Source organism: Gavialis gangeticus, unplaced genomic scaffold, assembly GCF_001723915.1.
Source record: "Gavialis gangeticus isolate Ggan-Ray unplaced genomic scaffold, GavGan_comp1, whole genome shotgun sequence".
NCBI lineage: Eukaryota > Metazoa > Chordata > Crocodylia > Gavialidae > Gavialis > Gavialis gangeticus.
This window is the reverse complement of record NW_017728959.1, coordinates 680,174-700,271: the sequence shown is the minus strand read 5'-3', so window position 1 is coordinate 700,271 and position 20,098 is coordinate 680,174. Positions and strand designations below refer to the sequence as shown.

General features: G+C 47.1%; 1 protein-coding gene across 2 annotated transcripts in view; it reads right to left on the bottom strand.

Moving 5' to 3' along the window:
* Positions 1 to 20,098, bottom strand: part of MTMR4 (myotubularin related protein 4) — a 59,500-nt gene that overhangs the window by 6,887 nt on the left and 32,515 nt on the right. For both annotated transcript variants that reach the window (XM_019506629.1, XM_019506555.1), the window contains exons 7-18: positions 14,773 to 14,886; positions 10,955 to 11,151; positions 10,476 to 10,604; positions 9,899 to 10,010; positions 8,868 to 9,063; positions 8,143 to 8,328; positions 5,363 to 5,533; positions 5,076 to 5,230; positions 1,912 to 3,181; positions 1,303 to 1,413; positions 877 to 965; positions 3 to 611 (exon numbers count right to left, since the gene is read on the bottom strand). In XM_019506629.1, coding sequence (XP_019362174.1) covers positions 434 to 611; positions 877 to 965; positions 1,303 to 1,413; positions 1,912 to 3,181; positions 5,076 to 5,230; positions 5,363 to 5,533; positions 8,143 to 8,328; positions 8,868 to 9,063; positions 9,899 to 10,010; positions 10,476 to 10,604; positions 10,955 to 11,151; positions 14,773 to 14,886 — 2,908 coding nt within the window. In that variant the 3' untranslated portion in view covers positions 3 to 433. The remainder of the gene's footprint in view (positions 1 to 2; positions 612 to 876; positions 966 to 1,302; positions 1,414 to 1,911; positions 3,182 to 5,075; positions 5,231 to 5,362; positions 5,534 to 8,142; positions 8,329 to 8,867; positions 9,064 to 9,898; positions 10,011 to 10,475; positions 10,605 to 10,954; positions 11,152 to 14,772; positions 14,887 to 20,098) is intronic.

Sequence of the window (20,098 nt, the reverse complement as noted above, 5' to 3'; positions counted from 1 at the left end):
ACCTCTACAGACTGAGCCTTTCTGCTTGGATGTTGCCCAGAGTCTGCCCTCTTCCTTCTTCTATAATACTGCCTGTCTTTGGATGGGAAAGTTTGGTTCTAAACATGCCATTCTATTGCTTTTAGGGTACTTTGCACAGGCAGTATCTGTGAAAACACTGCTGTCCAGCCCATAGGGTAGGATGGTCCCCTATTTAGGCCTAGGTGGTCAGACCATAGCGTGTGGACACACTGTTACCAAAGTGGGGGGCCCCACTGTTTTCTCTAATCTGAATTCCTCTGCTCCGGACTGATACGGGACTGCTGAAGACAGTGCATTTGAGCTTGGTGTTTAAGTGCCACACCAAAGGCCTTCAAAACTACAGCAGAGGCAGGGCCTTCCCTCAAATTGTGAGTGAAAAGGCAGAGCTTCGATAGGGTCCCTTATCCATCGTTCAGCTGGAAGCTGTAGCAATTGGCTTCTTCAGATGTTGGCTCATGAGCTCCCTGGCACGAGACACCTGGATGTGATCGTAACATGAGTTGCAGACAAGGACTGGGTCATAGAGCTGTTGATCGGGAATGGGCAGCTTCAGGTGGCAGCAGCCAGCACAGAACACGTTCCCACAGTTCCTGTCAAAGGTTAATGAAAAAAACAATGATGGCAGGGAAGAAGACAGTCATAATTCCAGAAAGCACAGACAATCTATGCATAGATCAAGCTAATCAACCCCCCTCGCCCCCAAACCTTTGGCTCTTTTTGTAGTCTAGATATTGCCAGGAGGAGGATCGGAGACCCCAGAGACAGCAGGGATAGGCAAACAAAGGGAGAGTCAGTGGCCTTAGAGGGAGGGTATGCAGGGGTGGGTGGAGCTGTACAAGAAGTGGCTGCATTTACCTGCAGTGGTGCCTCCGTTTGGCTAGCCAGAATTCACAATCACAGTTAAAGCAGTGTGAGGCCATGTGGTCTGGAACCCAACGTGTAACCTGGAAAATATTAGCCCATATCAGCACCACACACTAGAAGCAGTGTGTCCATAATGCCATATCACTAAGCACACCAACACCTCAAGACTTGAGTCTGAGTTAAACGTTGCCTTGCAGTGGGCCCACACTTTATGTACCATTACATGTCCTACAACTTCACTCTGCACTTCCTCCCGCTACATCACAGCTAGCAAGGGAAGCAGGAAAGCAATCCCACCCTGTGTCATGTTGGAGGGCAAGACCTGCTACACTGCAGCATCTATCACTGTCAGAACTGCCGTATGGTGGACAAACCCATCAGGGCTACAGGGTACCACTGCTGTACAGGGACACACACCTCAGTCTCCTTCTTATCAACAGGCTCCCAGCTTGCTTCAGAGAGGCAGTCCTCACTGTGATCAGAGCAGAAATCCTCTGTGTCACTGCCATCAGATTCTTTCAGACAGGTCTGCAGAGAGAAACCAAAGTCAAAAAGGACATCAGCCACTTCTAACACAGGCCCAAGCATGTTCTCACTCCCCAGCCCCTCTCCAAAGACCTCATGAAGGGAAAATGGGTCTGTCACTGTCCAGAGCAGGGAACAAAGGCAGGAGAATACAGGACCAGACTGGAGTGATCCCTAGACTCTTCAGAAGCAAATGAAGAGTTGATGAAGGAATCTTTAGGTAGTAAGACAGTGACAGCCAGGGCGATATGGTATCCAGATGAAAGGGGTACCTGCTTCTGGGAAGTAAATTCTGGGACACTGCAGCTCTGGAGGGAGAACAATACTATGATGAGCACAGGAATGACATCAATCTTTGCCCCCAAAGGTATGTGAGTCAGCCAACATATGCCCAAGGAGGACAAAAGAAAGGAGGCTGGTGAAGGCCAAACAGTCAAGGATCACTGCTAGGTCAGAAGCTGCTGCATTGTGGGAGATGGCACCTGAAAACTTATCACTTACAAAGTCATCCTCGTAGTCCATCTGGGGCTCAGCTGGGGGAACGCAGAAATGACGTATATCCAGCCTTAGCTGGAGCTCTCGCACCTGCCTGCGCAATTGCTCCACCTCCTGTTTGTAACTGGCTTCAATCTGCCGCAGCCTGTGCTGGATCACATCAGTGGGAAAAGGAAGCCCATCATCATCTAGGTAGACAGGAGGCACAGGAGACGGGCATTTTGGTGGCACATGCTTGGGGCCAGATACCTGCTTTAGATGGCAAGGTAACCATGGCCAGTTAGACTTCACCACAGGGCCTGTGCAGTGGGCACTGGGGTGGCCAGGACAGACTGAGGGCTTTACACCTTCTCTTGGAGACCATGGACCATTGAAGTAGAGCCCTGGTGTCCGCAACTGTTTGCTGCTCAACCTCTTGTTACGACATCCATGGGAAAGGAGCCGTCTGGGCGCAGGCTCTCCATTGGGTAGTGATGTTGCCATCCCCTGGAAGCTGTCCCAGTTGGAACCCAAAAGGGAGAATTCACTGGTCTGACTCTGGGAAATTGGCTTTCGCCACAGCTCTAGTGGCACTTTTCCTAGCTGGCCTGTTTCCTCACAGTGCCCAATCCTGCCATTTTTGCTTTTGCCAGTGTTTTCGTCTTGGTAGGGAATGCTTAGCCTAGGGCCCAAGGTAGCCTGACAAGGAACATTTGGTGCTGGGGGGTCCTGACTGAAAATGCCTGCGGCAGGAGGTAAAGTGTCTTGATAAAGAGGTCTCACATGGCCATGTCTTCCGTGGGATTCCAGGCTGGCTTTTGAAGGCTCATCAGAACATGTTTCAATCTGCTCCCCAGAACTAGCACAAGTCCTGTAGAAGTTCTCCTGTTGAGGAGAGCTTGGAGCTGGGCCTACACCAGCTACTTCCTTCAGATTCGGCCTGCTTCCCACTTCTGCCTCAGGAGAGATGTTATTTAGTGGTGAAGGCACCCAGTTGCTTAGTGGCTCACACTGCTGTACTGGATGATCCATGCTCCTATCAAATTTACTGTTGCTGGCATGCAAGGAGGAAGTTTCTTTCTGCTCTCCCTGTACCTTCTGTGTTTCCCTCACAGGCACCGCACTGCCTTCCTCTAAAAGCAATTCGCTGCCATCTGTGCTGGCATATCTGGGCTCCAGGCTCACTCTGACCTCCTGACAGTGGTTGTTCAGGTTTGGATCACTAGAAGTACGGGTCAGTGGACTGCTGGAGTCGCAAGCTGAAAGCAGGTCATCCATGGATCTTGTCTTTGGTAACCTGGAACAAGAAGACAAAGCCTTGCTCTCAGGGGAAAGGTCCAAATCACAAAAAAGGCCCTTTTACTACAATAAATCTTGTTGGCTGCTTTTGCTATAGGAAACCTTGGAGCCCAAGATGGGGGATGGAACTGTTCACCGCACACATGGCTTTTATCAGCTGGTGGCAGGATGCACTGAAGCATCAACAGAACTGTCACTCATCACATGAAATATATGTTATAGCCAGTATGTGACAAATAAGCAAAAGTTAGGGTTCTTCCTAGCCATTTCACATCTATAAAGTACCATGGCACAGTTGGGACATCACCTTAGAGGCCCATTACAGCCAACAAAAACATCTTTCAATTTGTGATTGCTACATGAGGCTGGAATGGGATTTTAGAATGGGTCTGTGTACCCAGACAACTGCTTGAGTACAGTGCTAGGAGAAGTCTCCCTTCTGATCCCCACTGCCAGTTCCTCAGATGTTACTGTATTTTTTTTCATACAACATATCCTGAAATATTATATTCACCTTGTTTTTAAAAGGCAGAATGAAAGAAAAAAGATTTTTCTACAGTTATAGCTGTAAACAGCAAGGACAAAACCTAATTTTTGGGTGACTTGCCCTGTCTTTCCTTCTTAACTGAAGCTGAAGCCCCAGCTGCTGCTGAAGACTGGTCTCCATGGGTGGATCTATGATTCTGAAGAGCTAAAGAGGCTGTGAAATCAGAAGAGTGAGACAAGGAGCAGCTAGCAGGCAGCAACACTGCCCTAGGAAAGGTTAGCCTAAGTAGTGGAACATCAAGATCATTAGAAAAGAAAGATCGTTAACACCTATGGAGTAAAGAACAATAAGCCATTAAGACTACTTCCTCCCTCAGCTACTTCAATAGTAATGTCATAGCTGCTGCACCGTGGCACAGTGACAACACACAGGGGTTGCATGGGGGTGCATGTGTACCCCCTGAGAGCGCTGGTGCACCCCCTAACAGTGAGCATTCCCCACTTAGGCAATAGGCAGGGGGGGCAGGTGAGAGCACTGGTGCCCCCTTGAGTGCACCGGCTGGGCAGTGCGGGTACCAGGAGAAGCGATTCCTACAGTCCCCCCACGGCTGATTGCACCAACCGGGGGAGGAGCCCCACAGGTTTGGTGCGATTGGCTGTGGGGAGACCGCCCCCCACTCCCCAAGTTGCTGATTGGCTGGCTGGGGGGCAAGTGCCCCCCTCACTCAGGAGGCAGCAGTCACCCATGCTGTGCAACATGAATCAAAGCAGGGTGCACTTCTATCCAGGGCAGAAAATCAGCTTCCCTGATTAATACACGCTCCCCAATTTTGGGGGGGCTGATTCTTTGGGCAAAGGTATTGTTGTATGCATGGTACTCTCTCTACTCAGAAGGATTTGTCTGAAAGGCTGTTCTTTACCTGTGCATAGCTGGCCTATCAAGCATCTCACACATGGAACTGAAGGCAAAGGCAGCATCAGAGGTAGGCTGAAAATGCCAAGCCAACTAACTGTGGAGCTGCAATGATGCAGACAATCCTAGTTTGTGACCTCTTTTTCACATAACACCCTACCTAGGAGCTTTTGTTTACTCAGGACACTGGTATTTGCACTGTTAGAAGGTGGCCTCAGGATCAGTACATGTAGCATTCCTAAACTTGATATGGTGGGGAGGTGTGTCCACTCTCTTCTAGGTGGCCCCCTAAGAACCTGGAGAGATAAAAAGGGCTGGCAAGCACAGGACAATATCAGGGCGGCCAAAGGCATCACAAAGATGGCATGTGCTCATCAGGGCAGATGCAATGCTATGCATTGTGTCAGCCAAAGGGGTTGTCTGTGGGAGCAGGAAGGAAATGCAGGACTGTGTGAACAGTGGGGAATCTGAGCTTGAAGCTGTTTTCTCTTACCTGTCCAAAGATCTGCCACTGAACTCCTGGCTTTGGGATCCTGAAGGCAAGTAGAGGTCCATGCCCTCCTCCCCTAGAGGACAGGGGGATGATGCTGGGAGATACACTGCTGTCCAGAGATGCAGCGCTCGCACATGGCACACTGGGTGCAGTACCTTCAGGAAAAGTGACATGCAGGGAGACAGCAGAAGACAGGAGGCTTTTACCCACTCAAAACCTCCCAGATCCTGCCTCCCTATTCAAACATGCCCTTCTACTCAAATACCTGGGCTGGGAGTTCTGCTCACCTGCTCAGAGCTGGCCATGTAGAGGAGGTTGTGGAAGTTCTTGTTGCCAACTCTCAGGAGTGACCACACCGAGCAGGTGCGTTTATATATGTTGTGCATCTCTCGCTCAAAAGGGCTGTTGCCCAGGAAGGTCCCGTACAGGCAGGAGTATGTGTGCTGTACCAGTTTCACCTGCAGCACCAAGAGAAACAAGCAGTTGCCAGGGCCCACAGTGCTTCTCACATCCCAGTGGGAACATGACCTCCCACCCTATTTGGGGTTCAGGTCACCCTAAACCATGCTATCCTAACCCAACTCCTGGCCTCTCAGCTTTCCTCATCCATCCTGCGAGAAGATGAAATCAGCTACTTACCTTGCCATGTGCCAGGCAGTCATCCTTCTGTAATTCTGACTTGCCTTATGCGAGTTAGAAAGCACCATTTGGTCTCCTCCTAGTACTACTTGTGTCTCATACAACTGGTGTCAGGTGTATAAATTAAGACCTTGGCCGAAATGGAATAAATGAAGCCATCTGAATCCCTTTGTCAGGAAGAGGATTTGGCAGCAGCTATAGCTACGATGCTTCTATGTTTTCCTAGAAGCACATGGGATAACTGAGAAACCACAGGAGGTGAAATCCTTCACTCTTCTCTATGTCGTAGATACAGAAGCCCTGCAGATCTGCAATTTGACTTACTGGGAACTTGAGGGGTTGCAAATTTCTAGACCAAGGTATTCAGAAGCACCATGGACAATGATTCAGGCCAGCATGCCAAATAAACCGTAGTTAAATCACCTGAATTTGAAAAATTGACATATGGGCTAATTAGAAACCACAATTTCTGACACTGGCGACTTGGTTAAGGATATTGCAAAAAAGACTTGGCTTTGCTAGGAACAGCAATCACAGAGCTAGTTAAGGGTGTGCTGCTAAATGGAAGCATTACCAGGTAGTGAAAAAACAAAACTGAGTCTGTTTAAAATACATGGCTAAGTCCACATGAGCAGGGGCATGCCTTTGCAGCAGCACAAATAGTAGCAGTGCAAATTTGTGCCACTACTTTGTGCCACAGTGCACGCACCTGCACATGTGCTTTGCAGTGGGACACACTGTCCCACTGCTCCACATGCTGCAGTGGGGGGCTGGCTAGGTCACAGGGTGCCTCAATAAGGGCTAGCCATTCCCTGCACTGAGGCACTCTGTGCCTTGGCCAGCCAGGAAGCAGCATGCTGAGATGGGGGAGCAGGCAGCCCAGGACTGCCTGCACCCCCATGTACACATGCTGTGGAGTCCCTCCGTGCTGCAGAGTCCCTGGCTAGGGTGCAGAGTGGTTCAAGATTGTTTTCATGTGCCTAAGCATGGGGGCTCCACTGCAGAGCCCCTGCACTGAGACAGGTGGAGCAGCCACTCTGAGGCAGTGTGCCTTGAGATGGGGGAGCAGGCAGCCTGCAGTTCCATAGTGGAGCCCCTGCACTGAGGCACACAGAGACAGGGAAGCAGCCAGCCCAGGGCTGCCTACTCCCCCTGTTTTGAGGCATCCTGCATCCCAGCCAGCCAGGGAGTGGCTGGTTGTGGTGCAGGGTGCCTCAGCATGGGGGCTCCATGGCACAGCATGCATGGGGGCTCTCCAGAGAATGCATCTCTGCATTTGTCTTAGCATCTTCCACTTTGATGCCACTTTTTTCCAGGCTTTTTTTTTTTTTTTTTTGCTACTGAGAAATCCCAGTAGCAATTTTTGCCCCAGTGCTGGAAATTAGCAGCATCGCACACTGATTAACATGCAACTCATGAGGTTTACAGTGTCACAAACCACATGTGACTACACGTTTGGATCCAGTCCATATAACTACAAGAGTAAATCAAGGAGACAAGATTGGTTTGCTACATTAGAGATATTATATCCTAGAAAGGGTCTCCATGCATAAGGAGAACTGTCTTGCATATAATTAAATCCACCCCTTTGCCAGAGGCTGTCTTACTCGGTATAAATTACAAAGAAGCAACATATACTCATCAATGCCTAGGAATCAATTTTGGCAAATTTACCAAGATTTGTTCTACAGTAGATTTTTTAGGACCCTGTAAATCAATCATTACTGGAATTGACTGCAATAAAACCCCAGAAAACATAAAAAGAGTGACATTCCTCATTAACATAAAATATTAAGCAGACAAAAATAATCAGTCCACATGATAAAACTGTTCTAATGTGTCTACAGTGAGGTGGAGACCAACAAGAAGGTCCATATTTATTTGAAAAAACATCTCCAAAATCAGATGAACAACTATTGTCTGTCAACTATTGACTGAAAAGGGTGGAAAAGATATTTTTAAATCTTTCACACTAGAGTATTTAACCTGTTATCACTGAAATGTTCAGGACATAACTATCAAACTGACACACACCCCAGTGTGGCAGCAAAAAAGGCATATTGCAGAATTCCATTAGCACTGGGTAACTGTAAAGAGCTAGAGGTGAACTGACAGTACAATCAAATGCAAGTATGTCAGGGCAGACTGCATCAGCTGAGTGGCCACAGTGAGGATACCAGGTTGAGGATTTATACTAATCCAAAAGATCAAATAAGGCCAAACAGGCATGCCCCCATTCTGCCTCCACTGCCTAGAGGCCTCACTGGTAGAGACCTCCTTTACCCCATAGCCACTAAAAAATCTATCTAATAATAAAGTGCCTTTCATTTTCACAGAAGTCCACCCTGCTTTTCCTAAGCTACAACAAGCTCTAACCATCCCAGTTTTCCCTCTGCCTCAGCTCTTGCTGGACAGGCACAGTTCTTACCAGGAAAGCTTCGTTAAATTCAAAAAGACAGGGGAACTGTTTGAGCAGTTGATGGACAGCATCCAGCCACTGAAGAAACACTGGGCACTGCTCATTCTGATCTTCCACCTTCTCCTGGTGGCCACAGCGATCACCAAATTTGTGGCCAAAATCCAGCCAGTCTGATTCAACCAGCACCTGGAAACCCTGTCAACAATGAAGAAATTTAATTGCAGGGTGGGGTGGCTGCAGCACTGAGCAGCATGAGGCACCTCCAATAATGCAGGCAGCTTCAGCAGACTTCTGAAGGGCTAGAGAGGATACTGTACTTGTGCTCAATTCAGGAGCAAAGTAACTTGAAAGCTCATGCTTTTGTAGAAGGATGTGGTTTATTCGAAAGAACTGAACAGATACTTTTTAGAACCTGTAATCAGATTATAAAAGAGTGGCCACTAAGTCAATGAAGCAAATCCCTTTGGGTGACATGCAGAGAACATGGTGGGAAACCTGCTAAACCGTCTTATTTTCTCCTCCTTCTGAAAGCCCATGGTTTCCACCCAGTGAAATATGCATTACAGAAAAGGTCTAATGTGGATGGACAGGAAAACCACACCACAACAAGTCGTGGAAATTCTTACAGAGCAATATAGTGAACAGCAATTCCACTCTGGCTTTTGTTCTGCTGTCTGAAGCTCATCACAGGCAAAAGCAACTAAACAGATGCTGAAATAAGAGCACCATTGTACCTCCATGGTCCTGTAATATGGATCCAGAAGAATCTTTGCCAGTGCTACAATCTGTGGGGTTCTGTCCCAGCCATCTGAGCAATGAACCAACACTGGACGCCCCTCTCGATCCACTGCATTGGAGACGAGAACTGCTGCCTTCAACATGATAGAAAGGTGCTGCAGCCATTTGGTGCTCTCCAGGGCTGAAAGCCAGCTAAAGTATGTGCACAGGAAAGAAAGTGGTTTATTGGCTAGCTGCTCAAGGACACATCTATCTCAAGACTCCTTAGAGTCCTGAAAATGTTCCTGTTTTTTCCCCACATCATCTCCTACTGAGGCAAGCTGGCCAGCTCAGGAAGAACTATACAGAATACAGCCACCAAATCCATTTTTTCTGGGACTCAAATACTTGGTGGTCATAGTTTCATAGTTGGTAGGGTCGGAAAGGACCCGAGCAGATCATCAAGTCTGACCCCCTGTCATGGGCAGGAAAGAATGCTGGGGTCAAACGACCCTGGCAAGGTATCTATCTAGCCTCCTTTTAAAGGCCCCCAGGGTAAGAGTGAGCACCACTTCTCTTGGAAGTTGGTTGCAGATCCTAGCCGCCCTGACTGTGAAGTAGTGCCTCCTGATGTCTAGCGTGAACCTACTCTCCATCAACTTATGGCCATTATTCCTTGTTACTCCCAGTATTACTCCTTGTTACTCTTTACCGAAACACACAGAAGAGGCACATTATCAGGGCTTACTCTGTCTAACTTTCCCTGGGGATAGTGTTTTACAGGTGTATGAACAAGTCATTCCCATGCCCACGAAAAAGAGCAATAACATTCCTTCAGAAGTTTCCCTTGCTGGTCACTGGCAATCACAGAGTGTGTAATGCTCAAGCACAGCAAATGTGCCAACATTTCCCTCCCACTCTTTGATTCCTGAGCTGTTGGCCTGGAACAGGAACAAGGCAGTGAGGATTTCTAGAGGGCTAAGGAAAGAAACAAGCAGGGAGAGTAGCAGCCATGATGTCATGATGAACTAAGAGAGCGAACACTTACTTGCTAGGATCTGGCATCTGGCTACAGACAGCACGAAGATACTGGAAGCTGTTCCGGATGGCGTGGATGTTGGCCATGCCCATGAACACCACTTCGCAGTTGGGGTAATACTCTAAACATAATGCAGAGAAGCTCAGATAGGATCTGCTACACAGTGTGTCACTGCAGGTGTTCTATCACAACCTGGACACAACTTGCAGAACAGGGGCTGCTGCCTCTTACCCGAGTGCATTCTTGACCCCCACTCATAGGCAAGCAGTCTATCCCAGAGCAGTCTCAAGGATAAGTAGGCAGCTTAGTTGGCAAACGCTTGCAGCGTTTTTTCCAACTATTTAGTTGTCTAATAAAAGACATCACATCTACCCAAAGAACCTTGCCTGAGCATGTCCTTAGACCAACATGGCTACAACCAACAACTTGGCAGTACTCTGGAAACTCAAAAAGATTTGTGCGCTGGAAACGCTACTCGGAGGCTGCCCCATCCCACACCATGTACTGAAGGACCCCAACAAATGGGAGAGAGTAAAGCATGTAGATGCCATTAAATTTGCTACAAAGCTCAAATATAGTTGAATACCTTCACATTCACAGCCTCCTCCCTTTGCCCTGTTGGCCACAGCTGCAGTGTAGGACCTGGCATCCAGGATGAGCAGTTTCTGTGGAGCACCTGCATTCTCCACACCTGAACACGCCGTCAGTGAGGAATCTGTAGAGCAAGAACAGGCTGAGCTTCTTTATGGTTTGGTGCTCCTCCCTCTTGTGCCATGGCCTTGCTCCCACTTCACTAAGCTAGTGCTGCCAGACTCTGAAAAAGTGCTTGTTAAAATCGCTGCTCAGTGCAATGCAGTCAACGTCTGAAAAGGTCTAACCACTAATCTTGGAGCCTGTTTTAAACCCTACACCAGAGCATCAACTCCCCCCCCCCACCATGTGGAAAGTCAGCTGCCTGGATTTGCCTGTAGCTCTAATGTAAGCCCCAGGTCTGGAAATCCCTGCAGAGAACTCAGCAGCATCTGTGTCTGGAAAGCAGGTGGTGGGAGATGGGGGACATCTTACCAAAGTCTGTGTCACAGGCCTCGTTGCCTTCGCTGGTTCCATTTTGGGCCATTCCGTTAGCTGCTTTTGCTCCAGGGTTCAAGGCACAGGCTTTGGCAATGGAGGTCACAAGATACTCATCATCAGCATTGCGCCAGCCCCACCAGCTTATTTCTGGCTGACTGCAACGAGCGATCACAGCTCCATTCCGCAGATGTCTGAGAAAGCAAGTGAGTCTGGTCTACCCCTCTGCAGACACCAGGCAATCTCCCAGCAAACGAACCCCTCTTCATCCAGCTACTACAGGTACTCATCTGTTCCCATGGCTGTACTGCCTACACATGTGACGCTCTTTCTCAACTCTCCTACCCCCAGTGAGGTAGGACAGGACTGTCATTCTTGCCACATATAACTGATACACAGAGAAGTTAGGTAAGCATACATGGTGTCTGGGAGACCAGTGTTCTAAGCCCTGACTCCTAGGTTAGCACACAAGCCACTGGGTCATCCTCGACCCTTTTTAGAGACAGGTGTTGGGTTGTGAGAACTCAACAGCATTCAGAGCAGTTGTACTCCAATGCGCCAAAGTCTCGTCTCATGAACTGTCTCCCTCAGTGCCTGCCCCAGACAGCAATGAGGAGTGCACAGCAGGTTAAATGTAGGGAACAGTGGAGGGGTACAATAGGGTGAAGAGTGGGCAGCCAATGAAAAGAGAAGCTTGTGTTAAAGACCTGGCTCCCCTGTTTGGCCTAAGAGATTGCCAAAAGGAGTGCTCAGGACCTCAACCCTATGCAGGAAGCAGAAGGAAGGAGGCATCTGGCCTCAGCATTCTTCCTCTGTTCCTTCTGGGGACTCCCCTGCCCTGCAGGGCAATTACCAGCACAGGACACATGGCTTTGCTCCCACGAATAAAGAAGACTAAGCCAGATTCTCTGGTCTTTCCAAACTAATATTTGGACCTTCCCAAACTAATGTTTAGCCTGAAGTTCACCAACTTCAGATACAAGTGGGACAAACAGAGACACTGTTTATAAACACTACGCATCAACTATTGACCAAGGCCATCCCCAGAAAGAACCAGACTACAAAGGGCAACAATCCATGTGGGCATATTGGGGTGGGGAAGGGCATGCTGGAGAAGAAAATACATGCTTTTGACACCAGTTGAGTGGATGCTGAACAGGTGTCAGCAAGCTTTAGCTACTCCATGTACCACTCCAGCAGTGAAACCTGAAATCAGCATGGCGAGAATGGAGACACGGTACATTTCCTTGTCTCAGCGCTGAACACAACTAGGCATAGAAGGATACCACCAAATACATACAGCAGACACAATGAGGCCCAGGCTGCTGGGGCTGTGGATGTTAGAGATGAGTGTTGGTGTGACCAAATCCAAAGTTAGTTCTTAGTGTGCCAGAAGAGAACAGCAAGACTGTTACTGAATGATTTTGAGGTACAGCTCTGTCCAGAGCAGAGAAGCATAAACAAAGCTCATAAAACTGAATCAAATGTCTGTCAAATCAAACTCAACTCAGGAATGACAGAGGATGCTCAACTGCAATGGTTATTTATGTCAAAACTTGTACAGCCTAAGCCCCTGGCTAGGAGATTCTCACCTAGGCACAATAAAGAAACTTTTGAGGACTAGGGAGGTGCTTTGGAGGAAAAAAAGTTACTTGTTTCTGCAAGACTTAATGTTCTTTACAACCTATGGTCTGAACTCTGAAGTTGGTGTGCACAGCCTCAACATCAGTCTTTCGGCCAGAACCCTCTTTTAGGGTCACACTAAACATCCCCTGGCCAAAAGTTTCCGATCCTGGGTGCATGTGAAGCACTCATGTGGACAGGCAGGCATGACAAGCATGCAAGAAAGAATATAACCTATGGGTGTCAAATTTACCTGGCGGGGCTGCAGTGGTAGCAATGACAGAGATCCCTGTGGTGGCAGCAACAACAGTGGTGGTGGCTGCAGCCACCATGGTGATGACAGGGTAAGCAGCCATGGGCAGGCAGCCTCTTGCCATGGCAGCAGGTCAGAATACCAAAAGCTGTGTGACACAGCCCTTGTTTGCCCACTTGCTTCTGAGGGCCACAGGGGGCACCAGAATCTACAGCAGATCACACCCACCACCACTCACACCTATACTCCCTACTTCCAGTAGTCCAGCTGACCAAATGGAGCAGCTCCATGGGCCATATATTTGACACCTGTGACATAATCTATTTAGTATTTCTTTCCCATAACTTCACTGAAGCCTGCCAAGAATTACAACTATGAGTATGATGTACCAAAGGAGTTGTGTGATAACATTTTTATACTAAAACTATCACAACATAATACTACACTGATAAACATTTAGTCAAGAAAGGCAGAAAATCAGACATCACACCTCATCTCTGGTGGAGACACAAAAGATAGACACAACTCCCAGTCACATATCATTTCTAAAAAAGACAAGCATTAGGGTAACAGAACTGCGCTTATTTCCTCCAAAGCCACCTTCCTTCAATGTAGGATACAGTTAGCTTTAAATCCAACTTAACAATGGAAAGAGCTGGACTTAGTGCCAACCATGTTTATTATGACCCTGTTGTAAGTGAGGTGTGACATTTAGGTTAAGCTCAGTTTGCTACATTCTTTTGTCAGCTTACTTCCATATTTATTAAATAACAGTACCAGGAAACACAGCTAACACTGCAAGTGCTATCTCCTTTTGAACCTCCTGGCTTTGGGCTCTGGTGTTTTTGGGGACCTTGTATGAAATTCCTGAGATTTTTTTTTTAAAGAAGAAATTGATTAAAGAAAATTTATGGCTAGAGACCCCGAGGACACACCTTGCCAGGTGCACATGGAGTGGGACAGGCTGCTCCTCTCGCTGTGCACCTGATTAGGGAACAATCTATTTCATGTGTGTTACTTTTAATCAGACAGGACTCCCACAGAGCCCTGCTTCATTCATGACAAGGGTTGCTACGTTCTATAGTTACTGTGCACTGTACCATGGTAGGATGGGTCACTGCACAGTGAATGAGAATTCTGCTCACGGAACAGATTCACTACAAGTTTACTACATAAATGCCCCTGTGTGCCCAAGTGTCATTGCCTGTGGACACTGTAGTCAAAAAGTTCCAGCCTTGTCAGAGAGTTACTGCGCATGAATGAAGTACACAGTTCAAAAACTTGGAGAACTCAGTTCAATCAAAAACAATTTGCCCTGGAATATTAAAAGGTACCACTAGTGCCCAAGAGCCAGTGCCTCTGCTAACTGCAGAATTTATACAAGCCATCAGAGCTTTCAAAAGTGTCAAACTCCTGGGGAGGATTTTTTTCTCCCTAGGGGGGAGGGAGTACATTTTACTCTTCACATTCTTAAAAAGCAGCTGAACCACTTTTGTCTGATCTTTTTCCTAAGTTACCTTTAAGCAAAAAACAGGCCTACAAAGTTTAAGAAAATTACAGTGCCTGGCTACAAGTGCTCTGCAGACCTTAGTTCCAGGTGGCACCTCTAGTAGGGACAGAACTAGCAGCCTTAGCTCTGACTGTACGTAGGGAAACTATGACATCTGATGGGGAATTATATCTTCTTTCCTCGTTGCATAGTGCCCTCCATCAAGGTTCATAGCTGTTGAAGGGGATGATGTGTGTTTGTGTGGGCTCCCAACACAGAGAGCACAAAGAAATTTCCACAAAGTAGCTGGCTGGAGGTACAAGCACACAACCTGATTTCTAATTGTGCTCTAGTCACAGTACCCAGAGTGTACTGACCCTAGGGCAGGATTCGTGATGTCATGTATCATGGGCTAGGAGGGAAAGGACAGCTATTACAGATTCTTTTTACCTGTATACAACAACAGGGATCCTTTTCCAAGACCTAAAGGAGGCCACATTCTCCAGCTCTTTGTCTGTGATCCAGACCGGAACTAGCAGCTTCTGGGGATAACTGGTGCAGAGTCTAGAAAGAGAAGGTAACAAGGCAGAGATCAGAGCTGGGCAATCTGAATATGCATTTTTCCATCTCTCTACAGGGAGAACAGGTCTATTCGAACATGACTAATGACCACAACAAGCTTTGGGTGATTATTCCCAGCTGCCATGGGAACAGCAATCATTTGTTTAAACAGCTATCTTAAGAAAAAGAGACGTGGACTGGGCTGTGTGAGACTGGACATCCCAGGACAAATCATCATCACAGAGCATTTGGTAAGAAGTCCTGTCCTCCCCAAAGGAACACAGGGCAAGAGAACATCCCATTAGACCCGAGCAATCCTCACAGGTGTAAGGAGGCAAGTCCCTGTCACACACCAGGAAATTAGTAGATGGTGAGGGCCAGAAAGAGGATGAGAATGGCCCCTACTCATTTATTACAGGGACAAAGGGTTTTATTATTAAGTGGTTATTTTTCTTTATTCCTAGTGCAGCTACAACTTCCACAAGCCCTTCTTGGTGCCTCTTTTCTTCCTGCTAAGACACCATCGAAAGCTAAGAAACCAAAGGCTCAATTAAGAACCCAAAGCAAGATCCCAGCTGAACAGAGCTAGAACAATTACAAAAAATGGAGCCAAAACCAGAAGGATACCACAGTTTTTATCTGTCTCAAGAGCACAGGTTGTCCAGTGCTGCCTTGTGCCATTTTAGAACATGGAGACTGGTTAAGCTTAAACTTTACACAGAATGCCTGCAACATACCTCTAACTTGGGGGTAGGCAATTATTTTAGCTGGTGGGTCACTTAATGAATTTTGGTGAGCTGCTGAGGGCCACATGCATAAAATCTTTCAGAAGATATAATTTTAACAAATTGTAGATAAAAAACAAATCTTATACTAAAAACCAAACATCTATTGTAACATTTTAATTTTATTTATAAATCAGGGACAATTATTTTTAGGTTTTCTTGAATAGTGTAGAGGCAATTGAAGAATAGCTCAAAATGAAGTAGGGGTGCACTAATAGAAATTTTTTTGAGCTGATACCTATGGCCATATCAGCTGATACTGATATGATTTTAATGAGTGATATTGGCTGATACAGGGTGGCTAGGATCTGGAACCAACTTCCAAGCAAAGTGGTGCTGGTTCCTACCCTGGGGGTCTTTAAGAGGAGGCTGGATGAACACCTTGCTGGGGTTTGACCCCAGTACTTTTTCCTGCCATGGCAGGGGGTCTGACTTGATGATCTGCTCAGGTCCCTTCTGACTCTACCAAGTATGAAACTATGATCTGATTGCTGATATGCAGCCAGGCAGCTTGGAGAGTAGTGTCCAGCTGGCAAGTCTGTTGTGGGGGAAAGGGTGAGGGGGAAAGAAGGGGTGAAGTAGGAGGCAGATCAAGGCCCCAGCAGTGAGGGAGGAAGTGAAGCTGGAGCAGGAGCAGAGGCAGGTGCGGCACAGCCAGGGTGGGGCACAGGACAAAGCAGCCAGTGGCTCATCCAGACAGAGTGCAGGGTGGCTCCTGCCACTGCATGCACCCTGGGAGGGCATGGGGAGGCGTGTGCCCTGGGATTTGTGTGCAGGGCAAGGGCAGGCTGCTGCTGCAGGCAGACTGGGGACAGCACTGCCTCTTCCCAGCGGGGGAGGGAAGTGGGGGGGGGAGCTGAGTAGAAGGTGGCTGAGAGTTGGAGCTGTGCACACTGGGGCAGGAGCTGCCTGGCTACAGCTTCCCACCTCTCCTGGCTGGGCATGTGGTGCCTGGCATGCATCCCCATGCTACCTGCTGTCCAAAGTGGTGCAGCGGGGGCAGGAGGAAGAGAAGCCGAATTTGGCCTGTGGGATTCCTCTATAAGGAAGGCAATAGCCATTAGAAACAGTAGCTCATTATTCCAGCTCTGCCCAGCTACAATCTCACTTTGGGTTCTTATTTGGGCCCTTGGTTTGTTGGCTTTTGGTGGTATTGGAGGAGGAAGAAGAAAAAGGCACCAAAAAGGGCTTGGGAGTGGTGTGCAGGTGGGTTGTCTGAATAAGCAGGCATGCGGAAAAATGAAGAGATAGCCATTGTTTGCGTTACGTTCCACAGAACTGAACTCTAGCATTCACCCGCAGGAAAGATGATGGGCAGATCCTTACTAGTCACACCTACCCACAGAAACTCTAGGTGAACTCTAGAGTTCTCATGCGCAAGTGGAGGATCAGCAGAAGTCAGTTCACTATCAACTTTCAAGCTGAATACTACTGGTTTCCATGCAGAGGGATGAGCTACTCCTCCTGAGAGATTGCCAGTAGGTGGAATAAGGCAGATATAGTAATGAAAAATATCACTGCACTGCATGGGGCATTTCTGTAGGAGAGGAAAGAACATCTGAACAGGCAAAAATAAACTTAAATTCTTCTCTTATTGTTAATAAAGTTATAAAATCTGATACAAAGTTATCGAAAGCACATACCTAAGCCATCCACTGACTCCTGTAACTGCACTAAGGGAAACAGTCAAGGCTTGTAATTTTGGCATATTTGAGTCAGACATGACTAAAAGGCAGCTCATAGAGAAGTGCATGTACTATGGCTGCCATTTTAGCCAACTCACAGGTGACTGTCCTAGGGACCTCCAAAGCTACAAGCAGGAGGCCATGCCTTTCCAGCTGGGTGTGTAACAGACTCACCACCTCTGCTGACTCTATACAAGATGGGAGACTTGCACTCCACAGTGGGTTTCATGTGCTCAAAGTATTGCATGGAAGATTCCTGAACGAGCAGGGTTTAATCCTAGGAAACGCAGGTACAATAGCACAACTACATAAGTCAGCATGAGCAAAACCTAGAGTGTTCTTTGCTAGACCTTCAGATGAGCATTTACATAACATATTTTCACCTTACAACCAATAGTCATTTCAAAGAGTCTATCTCAGCACAGGCACCAGTGTGTATTTTAATGGTATCTCCAACCACTGTGGAGCATCTACATACTTGCAAGGAAAATGGTCATGGGTGCTAAATGACAGACTTGGATTAAATAGGGTCCTGTGCTGGAAGGACAGAAGAGAGGCAGGAGAATATGACCTGCCTGCAACAGCAGTGCAGAGAAATCAGAAGCAAGGGAGAGCAAGACCGCAAAGGGAACAGAGCTGGAAATGAAACAGGATACTGGGTGAGAATGAATCTTTAATGTGCCCTGGCTTTTGAAAGATGCTATTTTTATTAAAAAAACAGAGTTCTGACTGTTGTGTGGGATATTTCAGAACACAGATTACATTTTCCAGCAAGTGTGTGGGACGCTATACAAATACTATTTAGGGTGTGATGGACAGGGACCTGCTGTATAATTATGACTATTCTATGTGACCTAGTTATTGAGAAAAATGACATATTAGCAATAGTATAATGTTTACTTTACGCTTATTTTTTTTTAATTCAGTGAGGCCTATTGCCCAGATATGATGGTTCCCAGATAAGAACATCCCACACACACTTGAAAGTTAATGGCAAAGTTGTTAACTCTGAGGATCGTATATCCTGTTTCCAGCAAATTGGTTTTGACAATGCTGGGAACTAACAGATAAAAGGGCTATAAACAGGTAAAGAGTAACCTGACTCTTGTGCAGGGGGTGGGGATGGTAAAGATCAAAGGCTGAGCAGTATTTGAAGATAAATTCCCTGAAGCAGGGAGGGGGAACTGGTTTCTGAGTTAAGGGAACAGTTGATGTTGCTCAAACCTTAACAGGTTTCAAGGAGTTAAGGTTTCACCTTTCCAGTATCCTTGTGCAAAAGACAGGAAGACCTCAGGTAAGCCAAGCTGGATATGTTTATAGTCTGTCTATTAAGACAGGCAAGAATGTTTTTGGGTGATATCTTTTACTGGACCAATTGCACGGTTGGTATAAAAATCAGACAAACTTTCAAATGCAAAGAATTCTTCATCAGGTTTTTTTAAGGTCTTTTTTCCTTGCTTTGGTTATAATAAAATTATACCTGACACTCTGGTCAGTGGCTGCCAATGATTCTGGCCAATAATTGTGAACAAAGTAATTGCAGGTCTTGACCCCAAGCAAGGCCTACTGTAATAATCATGGTGGGTACCAGAGGACCACAGTCTCAAGGCCTGAAAGGCAGAGAACCACAGAATTCCATCCCAAGGAGGTGACAGCTCTTAGCCTGAGACCAAGTATGCACAATACTTGAAGAGACTGAGAGAGGTCAAAGGTGCAGCCAGCCTGGTAACTATGGTAGAAGGGAACACTGAATTCTTGTAAGTCAGAAAAACAGTTCTGATTTATACAGAGACCACAGAGGCTGGATCCAGACGTGCAGGCATGTGCAGTCTCTGGCACCAAAAACTGTAGGCCCAGCACATTAAAATCTGCCTTGCCAGGATTACCTGGTAGCAAAAAAACCCCTAAAACACTGTGCAAAAAAGCATTATGGCACATGCCACAGGAACATGCAGCCACTGGCTTGGTTCTCTTGGGAGATACTTTGGCTGCCAGCCAGAACATCTATCCTCCTCTAGTTCCGTCCTGGCTCCTCCAGCACATAGGGAGCTGGGAGGAGTGGGGAAATGGCAGTTTCCCCAAAGCGGGGCATTTTGCCCCACAGCAAAGCGCACGTGCAAGGGCATGCACAGCAGCAAAGAAGTAGCAGCCCTGCATGTGGGGACATGCCCAGAGGCAGTTAAGTGAAGTGGATAGCAAGTCCCAGAGAACATTCTAATAGATAAGCAGACACACTGTTTCTTATTCAAAGATCTTTTACAAATTCACAGTACAGCCACCACATGACAAGATATGATTAAGTCACTTCAGCCGCCCCTAAGCAGTGACATGGTCTTTTGGCCAGCAGGGAAGTTGTGAACCAGGAACTCAGTAAGTTGCTGGATACCAGAGTTTGCAAGGAGATGCACCAGGGGAAACGATGGGTAGTATAATGGCAATGTCAAAACAAGAGACAGAGTGTTCTTCAAACAGGCTACTGCCATTTTCCCCTCAATTCAGGAAGCCGCCAACCTTGATTTCCTGTGGTAACTGAACAAGCTGTAGGATTCCTCTGGGATTCACAGTGCTCTAGGGGCTTCCTAAAAGGCCATGCACAATGTCTTTCACCTTGAGATGAGGATGTCTGCTGACACAAGACAGCTGCAGGAAAAACTGAGGGAAGTATTTGCTGGATTTCAAAATAGGGCACTTAGGCTCAGCAGACATACATGTTGTTTTGAGCTTAGTGTTGATTGTGACACATGA